The sequence below is a fragment of the Micromys minutus genome (assembly GCF_963924665.1).
Source record: "Micromys minutus genome assembly, chromosome: 20".
Classification (NCBI taxonomy): domain Eukaryota; kingdom Metazoa; phylum Chordata; class Mammalia; order Rodentia; family Muridae; genus Micromys; species Micromys minutus.
Genome location: NC_137955.1, coordinates 28,684,578 through 28,698,151, shown reverse-complemented (window position 1 = coordinate 28,698,151; position 13,574 = coordinate 28,684,578). Strand labels below are relative to the sequence as shown.

At 44.9% G+C, this 13,574-nt stretch overlaps 1 protein-coding gene across 2 annotated transcripts in view; it reads left to right on the top strand.

The window, feature by feature from the left end:
• PDZD2 (PDZ domain containing 2) overlaps positions 1–13,574 on the top strand; it is a 218,509-nt gene that overhangs the window by 153,059 nt on the left and 51,876 nt on the right. For both annotated transcript variants that reach the window (XM_080933679.1, XM_080933680.1), the window contains exon 6: positions 7,837–7,948. In XM_080933679.1, coding sequence (XP_080789805.1) covers positions 7,837–7,948 — 112 coding nt within the window. The remainder of the gene's footprint in view (positions 1–7,836; positions 7,949–13,574) is intronic.

The window sequence follows — 13,574 nt, the reverse complement described above, 5'->3', positions numbered from 1 at the left end:
TGGGAACAGTAAAAAGCCCAGTGTGGACTGGGAGTGACCATTCCTCCTGAGGTTTTCCTTGGGACCAGATATGTTTGTGCAGTGGGAAAGTCAGAGATAAAAGTCATGCTGTTTGTTTGTTTGTGGGGCTGCAGGAGCCGAATGAATCGTAGTGTGTTTATGGGCATCTCTTCTGTGCTTTGAACAGCAGCTACAGAACACCACTAAGTAATAGACTTTAGCATGGGCCTAAGGGTCCAATTCCTGAGTAGCTTCCTCTGCTCCCACAAATGAAATCTTGGCACCCATGGATTCTCTTATTCAAAAGTAATGCATTTTGGGCAGCTCCATGGTGAGGAAAAAATGTCAGTACATTAATGATAATCAACTGAGTGCCAGCTAACTTAAATCCCTTCACAGACTGTAACCCAAGAAAATTAAGAATCAATTGAAAGTAATTGTCGTCTAAATTTAAATTTCATTGAGTTCATTTTTTTTTAATGGCCTTTTTTGTTTTCTCCTATGTCTTATTTTGCTCCAACTTAGCTAATGAGATTCTTGATGTGGTGGTCAGAAATAAAGATTTTTTTTCTCTAACATCCATACGCTAGATTGCTTCCTGGTGAAACACTCAGACTTCTTCAGTTTTAACAATGCAAGCTGTGTTAGTCTTGGCGTTCTTTGCTTTCTAGTGAGATGTGGATGAGCCGGCGTGCCGTGGACTTATAACCGAGTTACGTCATTAGCTCTGTGCCCTTGACATGTAAAGAGGGCCACAAGCCCTAACCTACAGAAGGTGTTTGTTCCAGATAAAATCTTGTTCCTGGGACTTTGTTTTTCCCAGGACGATTCCAAGAATTGTTAAAATGTCTGACATGCATGTTCTGCCTCATTTTGAAAGTGTTTTCTTCAGAAATCAATTGATTTGGGGTTAATTTGTTCTCTCACTAAAGGTAGCACGGTTGGGTTTTAGCTTCCTCTTGCCTGGAGTTCAGGATTCAGTCCCAGGTCAGGGCTTTCTGGTTACATCCGCCCCCTTCTTCTCTCCTATGGTGCAGAAGAGCTTAGAGAGATGGACACACTACAGGTTCGCATCACCCTGAGGGACCCTGAACATAGGCAGCTGCAGTCTTTCACAATGGGCTTGAAGCAAGCCTGATAGTCCCTTGCTCTCGTGAGAGACGTAGCCTTTCTTTTACTGCATAGTAAACAAACATACATCTTCCTCTTGGGACACCATCTCTAATTTCTAGTCAGCTCACCCAGGGTAAAACCCAGTCTATTGCTATGTCCACAAGCCTTACAAGAATTCAAAAGACCAGTGGAGAATTATGTCCAAATTGGTTAGAAAAGAGGGTTAGCAATACTGTGGAAGGAAAAGTTGAGGGTGAAAACGTACAAGGGGTTTGGAGAAGTAGCCCAGTGGTTAAACATATCTGTTTCTCCTTCAGAGGACCTGGGTTCAGTAACCAGCACCTACATGGCAGCTCACAGGCATCCTGGATGGATCAAGGGCTCCACTGCCCTCTTCTTGCCCCAGAGGGTACCAGGTATCCATGTGACACACTTGCAGACAAAACACTAACATGTAAGATCAAAATAAAATAAATTTTATTTTTTAAATGAAGATATTCTGGGCTTCAAGCTGCTGGTCAGTATAAGGAGTTGCCTGGCGTTTGTAGCCATGAGGACTCATCCCTGCAGGTGAGCCTGGCCTGGTCTTTCAGAAGATGCTGTTAGCATGCACCCTAGAGTCTTATATTTGCATGTGTGCTATTTACTGGAAAAACCTGTTTTTAGTTGAGGTGTGGCTCAGCCTTAGCATACACCTTTAATTCAAGAGCTTTCTGCTTGAATATTGTAAACAGGATTAAATAAAGTCAACCACAGGTCAAGAGGAGGAACAAGCAACCAGTTGGCAAGAAATGAACATAGGATTATTAAGGAAAAAACTCAGAGAGAGAGAGAGAGAGAGAGAGAGAGAGAGAGAGAGAGAGAGAGAGAGAGAGAAAGCCAGGAGAATGGAGGGAGAAAGGCTCAGAAGTTGAAGGGAGGGACATTCAGTTTGAAGAAGTCTTTTTGGTTTGGTGTTTGGTTTGTCTTTTTGAGATTGCCTGAGGGATTCTGGGACACCAGCTGAGAAGAAAGGTCATCAGCTGGGTGCTTTCTTTACTTCCCTGAGCTAACAGGCTGCACCCCAGCCAGCATCTGGCTCCCCAAGTCTTCATTGTTAAAATTGAACAATTGAGGTTTTGTTTAAAAAAAAAAAAAAAAAAAGCCCTGCCCCCATTATTCAATCCTCAAACATGGCGGCTTCTCTTTGGACTCCTTCTCTGTCTCTACTTATTCTAGAATTAAACCTGCTAATTTTCTGTGGACTTGAGACTAAGCTGAGCCTAGAGCTTGTCATATGAGCCATCAAATCTAGAAATACTCTGAAGCCTACCTTGGGAGGGGGAACCTGAACTGTGTGTGCGGTCTTTCAGCTGAACCTTCCCTCCACCACCCTTGAGGTCCCCATTAGTGACCCTAAGTGACTGGTACAGACTAATCTTAAATGTAGTCATTTCTACTTCTGTAATAAAGGAACAGCCTCAGACATCAGCACTCCGTGTTCTAGAGGCTGCCTGCATCGCCACTTTAAGCCTGGGTCTTTAGCACTGTGCGAGCTATTCAGTGTCTCTGACTCACACCAAGTTTGACTTGGTCATCTCTCACCCTTAGGAATCTCTCTCAGAATCAGCCTGTAACCATCACTTTGCCCTGTGAACCTGTCCCTCAGTTCAGCTCCTTGCTCAGGACCACAGATCCTCCATGCTCCGGAAGCTTGAGTTTGGGGGCGGGGTCTGTATGCAAATTGCATTGCTGCTCAGCTTTCTCTAATCCTCATTTAGGATTCAGCACAGGTCAGATCCTCTCCCTCACATCTGATTGCTGATTGGTGTCCAGAATAGTCTCATATTGGTTTATTTGTATTCTTTATTCTCTCCCCCCCCCCCCCGTTACCCCTTCCTCAGCTGGTTAGTGTGGTTTTAAAAGGGAAACCCGCCTCAAGGAATCAGAAATGTACATAGTTTAATTGTCCCCTGCAACCCCATATCTCAAATGGGGACACAGAGGCTCACAGAATCTGGCATATATCACTAATAAAATAGCACAACCAGGATGTGTGCCTCATAGCTGGGTTCTCTGCCTACCTCCATCCCTGCTAAAACTGCTTTTTCACGAAGGGAGAATTTCACAGACTGTAGGATAGACTAGGGTCTGGAAAGTTCTATTAGATTCCAAGAGTGTAAGAGCATTTGTTGCCTTGCATGAATTAGAAACTGCTCACGATTGTAGACCCTGCTAGCTGCTGGACTGAACTGAAGAACCTCAGGCTAATTTCCTTTTAGAACCGCTCTAAATGTTATTTTCAGACCAGGCTCCTTTGTTCCGAGGGTCTGGAGGAGGAGGGAATGGGCCCAGCAAAACGGATTCTCTTAGCGCAGGCATTTCCAGATTATTGTCCATTGACTCTTACACAGGACCAAGGAGAGACCCATTGTAGTCAACAGTACACTTGGTACTGTGCTTCCTGCTAGAATCTGCAGCTAATATGTCTGCACAGCCCACTTCCCGTTCATTGAGTTCCTGGCCCTATAATGTGACAAACCAGTTTTCTGTCAAGGGAGGAAATGGTCCTGTTGAAACAGCCAGGATGGTTTGAGTTGAATAAAGCTAGAGTTGGAAATGTGGTATTGGGAGGGAAGGCCTGATGGGAGGTACTTAAACCTTCAGAGGACCTTGTCACCTTTGCACCCAGGCTATTGGCTATGAATGGGCCTTCAAAGACCCCTCATTAGCCATGGGAGTGACACAGAGGGACAGGTATTGGCTCCCCAACATTGGATTCCCCAGCATCCAAAATAACAAGAACTATCATAATTGAGGAGAACCTTGAACTCTTGATCCCCCTGTTTCCACCTAGGGAGTGCTGGGATTATAGGTGTGTACCACCACACCCCGAAGTTTTCTTTGTACAGGCTAGCCCTGTAGCATTCTTTTATGGTAACACAAAAGGAACTAACACTTTTAGGTTAACACTTCCTGGAAGTTCTGACATGAGTCTTCACTCCTGTCTTTGTCTCAACCATATGGCCTTTAGAGTGCTTTGTGGTATTTCTAGAACTATTCTTGTTTTAGCCACAGTTTACCTCAAGATTTCTTTAGCATAAGAAATCTTTCAACTTGTAAGTCATAGAAACTAAAAGTCATTTCATTCTTTGTCCTGTTGGGAAATTGGGGCATGGGGGCAGAGAACATTTTCTTTGAGGCCTTGATTGACCTCTGTTTTGAAATCTGCCCCTCTGCTCTGTCCATTGCATTTTTCTTGGCATGTCCAGACCTTAGATATGATTTAGTGCATATGGTCTCCTGTAACTCAGGACTGGTTTCCTATTCATCTTTTGCATACAGTTTGTTGTAGGTCTTGAGTGTTATAAGCAAACCAGTATTACTGAAGAGCCTCTGTCTTTCCTCGTCTATCAGATGAACCTGACTGTTTATCATGGAATGCATATTTGCTGAAGAAATGAAATGGCAAAAAACTCACAGTGAGTGAGCCACACACACACTTGTACATGTTGACTGTTCATTGTATATGTTTTTGCTTTAGCTATAGTATCTTAGGATGGAAGGAGCAGAAACGTGGTGTTTTAGGACTTTACTGCTGTGAGCAGATACCATGACCAAGGCAACTCTTATAAGGACAACATTGAATTGGGGCTGGCTTACAGGTTCAGAAGTTCAGTCCATTATCATTAAGGCAGGAACATGGCAGCATCCAGGCAGGCATGGTGCAGGAGGGGCTGAGAGTTCTGCATCTTCATCTGAAGGCTGCTAGCAGAATACTGGCTTCCAGGCAGCTAGGATGAGGGACTTAAAGCCCACAGTGACACACCTACTCCAACAGGGCCACACCTTCTAATAGTGCCACTCCCTGGGCCGAGTATATACAAATCATCACCCCTAGTAAATATGAAGCTGGGAACTGAGGGGACAGCGTCTCCACAATCTTCTGGGCAGCCATGAAAAGGTCCTTCTCATAGACTCAAGAGTTTACGTGTCACCTCAAGAATCACTCTGATTCTATGAAAGGCATGGGGCTGTGTTGCAATGATGGAAGAGAACAGAAAAAAGATATTCCTAACTCCTGAAACAGGGTCTCGGGGTGGCGTTTCTTCCTTGGCATATGCCTCTCTGTCTAGCTGGCTGTTGCTTTTGGTCTTAACCCCAATCCATTCAATAGCCCAAAGCCACCAGGGACTTGCAGACAGAGAGCACCTTTGTCTCTAAGGAAGCCACAAGCTGATGGCTACACCTGGGAACTGCTGTTCACGGTGGAGATCCCCTTTCTATGACATTCTTCACCGCTCTGAATGACTCCTGTTTGCACAACGTTGGTCTCCTGTAGTCTCTAGATGGTTCTTTTTACTGGGTTTTCATCGAGGCCAGGAGAGCTTGTAAAATAAGTGTCAGGATTCCCTTCACGATCTTATCCTGGACACCCACCAGTCTCTGACATTGTAAATTAGCCAAATTTGTTATCGCCATTGACCGGGACAGGATTCATTTTCCTTCCCAACGCCCCTTCCAAGACTTTGCCCATGTCTCATTATTCTATGATCTTTTATTCCTTGTTCTTATCTGAGAAGATACTTTAGTGTAAAGAAGAAAGAGAATTTTTCAAACATACAGATAATATATAAAGCTGATATAATCACCTCGTAAAAGACAACTCATTTGGGATATAGCTCTAAATGCTTTTTATAATTTACACACTGGATCAGATATATACATGTCCTTTGCAACTTAGTGTACAATTCTTAACATGAAGCTTACCTATTTTAATCCTAGGCTTTTCCCCCTCTTGTATAAAAATTACCTCAAGAGGAAAATAAAATTCCAAAGGGGAACATATTATTTGATATGTTTTAAATTTGATATTTAATAAGTTTTAAATTTATCCCTGCTTGAATTTAGTGGGGGATGTAAATCTCATGTAGGCATGTATCCGTGTTGCATGCATGCGGTCTTACACATATGTGCATGCTTGTAGAGGTCAGAGGTTGGCGTTGGGTGCCTTCTTCAACAGAGCTCCACCTTTGGGGGGGGGGTTCGGGGCTTATTTTTATTTTTATGTACCTATTATGTGCATGTGTATACACAGTGGCCAGAAGGGGGCACCGGATTCGGTGGATCTGGAGTTACATGTTATTATGACGCTACAAACATACGTGCTAGGAATGAAACTCGGGTCATCTGAGGAAACAGGAAGTGTCCCTGAGTACTGAGTGGTCTCTCCATTCCATTCACATTAATTTTTGAGAAACCATCTCTCAAAAAGCTCCAGACACCTGCCCATCTCTGCACACCCCCAACCTTGTTCAAATCCGTAGCCCCCACCTCCTACCCTTTTATGCTGGACTTGGACTCCGGTCTCCACCCTCTGCTCTTTACGTGGGTTCTGGGGACCTGAACTCAAACCTCAGGGCTTGTATGAGAGGCCTTTTATTAAATGAGCCATCTCTTTAGTCCCCCTGCCCCCACTATTTTTAACAAGTACTCTCAAATACCCAAGTCTCCTGTTCCAGTGTTCGTTTTAGCATAGCTATCATCTCAGGGACACCCGGCACCATGGCCTTTGGGATGATCTTCTGGAATCGGATGCCAAACACAGCCTAAGGACATTTGGGTTGACTGACACTTCCCCAGAACCCGGACAGTTCAGAAGCAGGAGTGTGGCACATGGAACGGCGTGGGTGGACTGAACGAAATAGACTCACACAGCACATGCAGCAGGGAACATTTTAGCCATTGGTGGGCTACGTGTGCAGTGCTGAGCACATCATACAAAAGATGAGAACAGCACTGAGAAATTCCAGCTTGGTGACATTGCAGCGCAACGTTTGTTGACACCCACATGAGCCTGTGTCATTAGATGTAAACATCCGGCATATGTCACTATATATGTAGTCCATGGTACATGACAACCAAGGGCCATATTACTCATTTGTGTTTTTTCTACACTATACTTCTTATCCTCATTTTAGAGCATCAGTCTCAGATCCACCTGCCACTGATTCCCAAGAGCTGGGTTAAAGGCACACTACCACTGAGCTAGAATTAACTTCTTATATTAAAAGGTGGATGTAGGGCTGGAGAGATGGCTCAGCAGTTAAGAGCACTGACTACTCTTCCAGAGGCCCTGAGTTCAAATCCCAGCAACCACATGGTGGCTCACAAGCATCTGTAATAAGATCTGACACCCTCTTGTGTGTGTGTGTGTGTGTGTGTGTGTGTGTGTGGTGGTCTCCTGACTATCCAGAGTACCCCACCCCTCCCTCCCCCCAGTGATCAGTATAGATCATCTAGGTCTTCCTCTCTTCAGTGTTTCCATAATGGCAAAATTGCACATTTCAAGAACATATATCACTGTATGTCACTGACCTAAACCCATGTCTTAGCAACAGGTTTGGATTTCTGATTTATCTGTGGCAATTTGCTTCATACAAAAATTCCTGAGCCGTAGTCCAGGAGACCTGGACGCTCAGTCTAGCCTCACCTCTGCCTACCCTGAGGTGACCTTGACCAGGTTCTTTCCTGGTAAAACAGGAGTGGAAACAGCCCTGGGGTCCATTTGAAACCTGCCTGGTGGCACTTGGCTAGTTCCTTGCACACTGGTAATCTGAAGGGTGGGACTTTGATCCTGGGAGGCTTTTCTCATGACAACTGTATTGCTGCTTTTCCAGCGTCGCCTGAGATAAGTCCCTGGGGGCCTCACCTCTCCCATCAGCTCTTTGCTCTGCCTTCTAGATGCCCGGGTCAGAAGAATCCCAGGACGTGGGCAGCTCTGAGGAATCCAAAGGGAACTTGGAAAGTCCCAAACAGGGCAACAGTAAGATGAAACTCAAGAGCCGACTCTCAGGTAAGTGGGAACGCTCCCTGTCTGTGAAGAATGAGACAGACTTGCAGCCCCAGGAACAGGGGTGGGGGTTGTGGATTGACCCCATTAACAGGATGAACACTATGGGGGTGGGGGGGGTGGGTGGTCTGATGATTCTCAGGCTGGCCTGAACTCGGATTCCTCCTGCCTCATCCTAAGTAGAGTTTACAGCCCTGCACCTAGGGAGATGAACTTTTAATCTCCATAAAACCTCAGAACAGTTTTTCTGCCAGTGAGGCCTAGCTGCCCGAATGACTTTTTTTTTTCTTTTTTCTTTTTTTGTTTGAACCATTACAAAGTGCATATCAGCATGTGTTTGTGTCTAGTGAAACTTCAATTTTCTGAATGTTTGGTTCATTTATTTTAATGAGGTTTCCGGTGACCCTTTCAGGGTCAACTCTCAGGCAGCCCATATTCTCAGCATACACACTGCCCCCCAAAAATCGTCAGCCAACGAGAGCAAGTGGCAAAGGGTTTTATCTCACATCAAGTTTGTATCTCAGCTAAGCGGGAGAAATGAAGAGGTTGCAGCTTTCAGAACTGATAAGAGTCCATGTTCTACACGACCTGGATATTTCTTTAGACAGCCTGGCCTGTGCTTCCAGGGAGACAGCAGAAGACACACGAGTCTCAGGGTCCTTGGCACTTCTGTCTTGTTGGATACTTTGTCTCTCTCAAAAATAAAATTTTATGAAGTGTTCATATGAAAATACATTCTGGGAGCTGGGGAGATGACTCCGTGGGTCAAGAACTGAGTTTGGATTTTCAGTACCCACGCAAAAGCCAGGAACAGCACATACTTCTGTAACTCTAGCACTGGGCAGACACAGGTGACTCCCCAGGGCCTTACTATCAGAGTTTAGTAAGAGACCTGGTCTTAAAACGGAGGCAAAGACCAAAAAGGAAGACATCTACCATCAACCTCTGGCCTTCTAGAGTGCATGCAGATGTGAGTCTGTTGTGTTAAAAGAGAAAGAGACAGGGAATATCTTTTATGGAGGTGTAGTGAGGTGTGGGGAAAGGGGGTGCTTCCCTCTGAGGGACCAGCCACACGGATGGTATAGAATAGAATAGAGTTTATTCAGGGCATGGGGAAGAGAGGTAAGAGGGCAGTAAAGGGGTGGGGGTAAGGAATAGAGGGGAAGGGAATGGGGAGAGGAGGAAGAGGCAAGAGAGAGAAGAGGGAGCAAGCAGCCCCTATTATAGTGAGTCGGGCATCCCTGGCTATTGCCACGTAACTATGGGGTGGAGCTTAGACAAAATGCTAACAAGTATACTCACTCGCGTGCGCGCACACACACACACACATGAATACACTATACAAAAACAATGTGTAGATAGCAAACATCTGACAACATTCCTCTGGCTGGTTTCATCTGCACATGTACTTACTACATACATGTGCACATATACCACACACAGTAACTTAAATAAATGTGCAGAATAATCAAGGAAGGCCTTAATGTCAACCTCTAGCCTCTGTACACACCTAAGGACTTGTATACTCCCCACATGTGTGTACACACATGCATATAGCACACTCTCTCTCACACACACACACACACACACACACACACACTCAAGATATAGACCGAGTTCATCCCTGTCTGCTTGTTACTGTCATGCTCAGCTTTTCCTGCATCTAAAAATGAATCAAAGCTTTTCTGTGGTCTGCAAATGTGTCATGGGCTCCTTCCTAGCACAGCACCTACTGACATAGTAGTTAATTTCTCTAGCTACCCACTCATAGGCATCTGGAAAGGGAGGCAAAACTTAGCTTTGAGCCCTTAGCAGTTGGTAACCTTGCATCCTTAGCCTGTTTTAAACCTCCCTCAACTTCCGTTCCAACAGCTGCCCAACAGAGTTGCTACCCTGTCTTTGAGAGGTTGGCGAATATTTTTATTTTATCGCTTTTTATTTATTTTCTTATTTATTCCTGCAGATTGTGTGTTTGTCGTTGGTAAGTGATGAGTTTAGACTTGTGCTCCCCGGTGGCACAGGTACAGAGGCCATGGGACAGTTTGGAGTTGGTTCACTCCTTCCAGTTCGAACTGAACTCAGGTCATCAGGATCGTTCAGAGAGTGCTTAACCCACAGAGAGCTATCTTGTTGCACCCCCACACCCAGTCTTATTTCAACTCACAGAAAGTCACCCAACATGACGCATCATCTGTTAATGTCCCCCATCCCATTGTTTTCTTCTTCTGTACCCAGATCCCCAGAGAGAAAAGGGGGAGCCAAGAGTCCCTGCCCCCGTCACCTGGCCCTCTGCGCTCTTTATTCTCAGAGCCGATAAATAACATGGGACCGTGAAGCGCAATGCCTCAAAGCTCTGTTTGCAAAAATGAGCTATTTTGTATTGATAAAGGGGGATGCTCGGGCAGCATCATGTTTAAACAAACAGTACAGGTTGACTTTTGGCAGGAAGGGATGGCATCAGGCAGAGAGGCCTGCGGAGACCCCATGAGGGTCTCACCTTGGGGCAACAAGCAGCTCCCCACTATGAGAAAGGCCCCTTTACATCCTGTGTGTACTAGGGCAGAAAGGAGGCAGTGGTCAGCTTGTCAGAGTTGATCAACCCTCTATAATCAGTCCCCAGGGAGGCTCTCCGAGTTCTGGAGAGACAGATGCAAGGACCTTTGAAACCCCTGTCATCACATTCCTTATTTTATAGATGAGATCGGAGCAGCTGAGGAAATCCCAAAGGTCACTGGGTTGAAGCCAGGAAAAAAAATGTGCATTCCAGACAATTCTTCCTAGCTTCCTGTGTCAATTGCTTTCTGGATTTGAATGGGGCGGGGACATGTGTCTCGGAGACCTTACATATGTCTGGTTTTTCAAACTGTCCATTTTGTCCATTTGGAACTGGTGACATCTTTAGCTGATAGCCAGTGCAGGGTTGGGTCACTGCCACAAGGAGATCTCCCCTTCTCGAGACATTCAGGCGTGTGGTAGAGAAATGTGGAGTAGGGGAAGGAATATGCACAGGCATCAGCTGGGCTCAGTTTCCAGCTCTGCCCCTGAGACAAGGGACCCAGGACCAGTGTCTTCTGTGGGCCTCAGCTTCTTTATCTGTGAAAGGAAGATTACACGTGCATATGTCCTTCCAGGAGATGTGAGAGTCGTCCATGAGTCTAGCCTTTGGAAAGACTCGTGGGAGAATGTGTCCAGCTCTGTCCTTCCAAAGCAGGATAGCAATGGACCCTTCCCTCAGAGGCACCCATTGTTTATATTGTTGAAGCCATTATTAATATGGCCACAATTTTCATTTTCTAAAGATTTATTTATTATAATACACACAGAGGCATGTATATGTATGTAAACTGTATCTGTCTTTAGACATACCAGAAGAGGCATCAGATCTTATTAAAGATGATTGTGAGCCACCATGTGGTTGCTGGGATTTGAACTCAGGACCTCTGGAAGAACAGTCGGTGCTCTTAATCACTGAGCCATCTCTCCAGCCCCCATGATTTTTATTTTCATTCTTACTGTTCCTTTCAAATATTTGAATGGCTTCAGACAGGAAGGCCTTCATGAGAACTTAGTCCCCTGGGAAGGCAGCACACACACACTCATGGTGATGCTTAGACAGTGCACATACACATTCTAGGAAGCAGCAGAGCAGCCAGGAGTGTCTTTGGACTGTGTGCTGGTGGATGCATTCAGAACCAGCAGGGTAAAGGAGGCCCTGGTAAAAAACTGGAGACCAGTTGTCTAGACATGGAGGAGAAGAGTGGGAGATTTTTCCAGGCAAAGAGAAAGAAACATTTTTGGGCAACTGTTTTTAATCCTCTTATTTGAGAGGACCATAGTCTTCGCCGGTGATGATGATCAGGTCCAGCCAAGGTTGGCAAGAGCACATAGGGGAAGGACTGCAGGCTGTTGGAGTGGGAGGTGATGGTGGTGTGCGCAAAGTTGGGTAAACCCGTGATGTTTATATTCTCAGTTCTGGAAAGTAATACAGAGGAGAGGCATCCTTGGCAGCCAGCAGGATAGATTGCGTTTATGGGGTAGGGTGGGAAGGGGAGGCAGCTTCACCTGGAGACCTGCTAAAGAAGCTTAGAGAGCTGGGCTTGGACAGCACTGTTTCACCTTTGCATAGAGGAGTCTGCTTGGTTTTGGGATTTTTGAGGCAGGGTTTCTCTGTGTAGCCACGGCTGTCCCGGAACTCGCTCTGTAACACAGGCTGGCCTTGAAGTTCTGCTTGCCTTTGCCACCCAAGTGCTGGGACTAAAGGGGTGTGTCACCATCACCCAGTTTGTGTTTATTTTAATATAAATACATAGAGAGGTATGGGCCATCCGAAGCTGGAGTTCCAAAGAGCTGGGAGCTACTTAATGTAGGTACTGGAAACCAACCTCAGGTTGTCTGCAAGATCAGTATGACAGTGTGTGCTCTTAACTGGCAAGCTGTTTCTCCAGCTCTGTCTGGGAGGTTTGGCTACCATGGGATCCTCACAGGTCAGTCTTGCAGATCTGGGTGTCTGTTTGATGTTCTCTTGCGTGAATCACTGTGGTTCTACATATCAGGGTATTATCAGTGGATGCTGTCATATGTGGGTTCTTGATGACCATCGTCTCCCCATCAACTCGAAAGGAATTTTCTTCTAGTAAATCTTTTTCAGTGAGTAAGCATGCCAAGAAAGATTAATCTGGCCCATGAATTACTAAGTTATGAATTATTGTTCCAGCCATTTCCATGAGGGTTTTGCCCAGTCTGGCTCCAAAACGACTAAAGCAACATCATCTTTCATTTTATAGGACGTTTTTCTAATATTCTAGCCCAGGTTTCCCTGACTGCCTGCCTCTCTTCTTGCCAGCAGGGACCTCCTTTAATTTCAGTACTTTTGATTTATCTGTGTTAACCTCTTAAGTTTGTGATCTTTTTAAATGCCAAAAAAAAAAAAAAAAACCTTCCCTCTGTTGCAAAGGGATTTCAGATTTTTGAAACCTACTTTTATAAAGTGTGTATGTAGCATTTGAAAAGGTGAGGCTTAAGTGACATCCATTAGCTGTATCAACACCTTGTCACTGTTAAAGACTCAGCCTCGTGTGACTTTTGAAAGTGTTATCTTGCCTTAAATATTTTAGAGAAATTCCCAGATGGAAATTGGACCCCCATCAAATGAATCATTACACAGCCCAGGAGAAATCAGTTCCCTAAAGAATCAGTGTATGGGACCGGAGAGATTGATAGCACACATTGCTCTTATAAAAAGTTTCAATTCAGTTCCAAGAGCCCATATAGGGAGATTCGCAATAGTCCATAATTCCAATAACTCTGAGTCCAAGGGATCTAACACTTCTGTCTCTCCAGAGACATCTGCACTGGTATGCATATACCCAGACACAGACATACCCAAGTACACATCATTCAAATAAATCTTTAAAGGAAGAATTGATATATGCATTCAAGCAAGCACATATGTAATATGTCGTATTGGATATAGAACTAGTGATTATAGCTTTAGTCATATGTAATTGATCTATCATTTCAGATAGTATATAGTCTAACTTAGGTGTTTTTAAATCATTGCAGATTTTGTGAACATAGGTTAGAGGTAGAGTGCCTGGTTTGCAAACACGCTGTACACAGACACATAAAC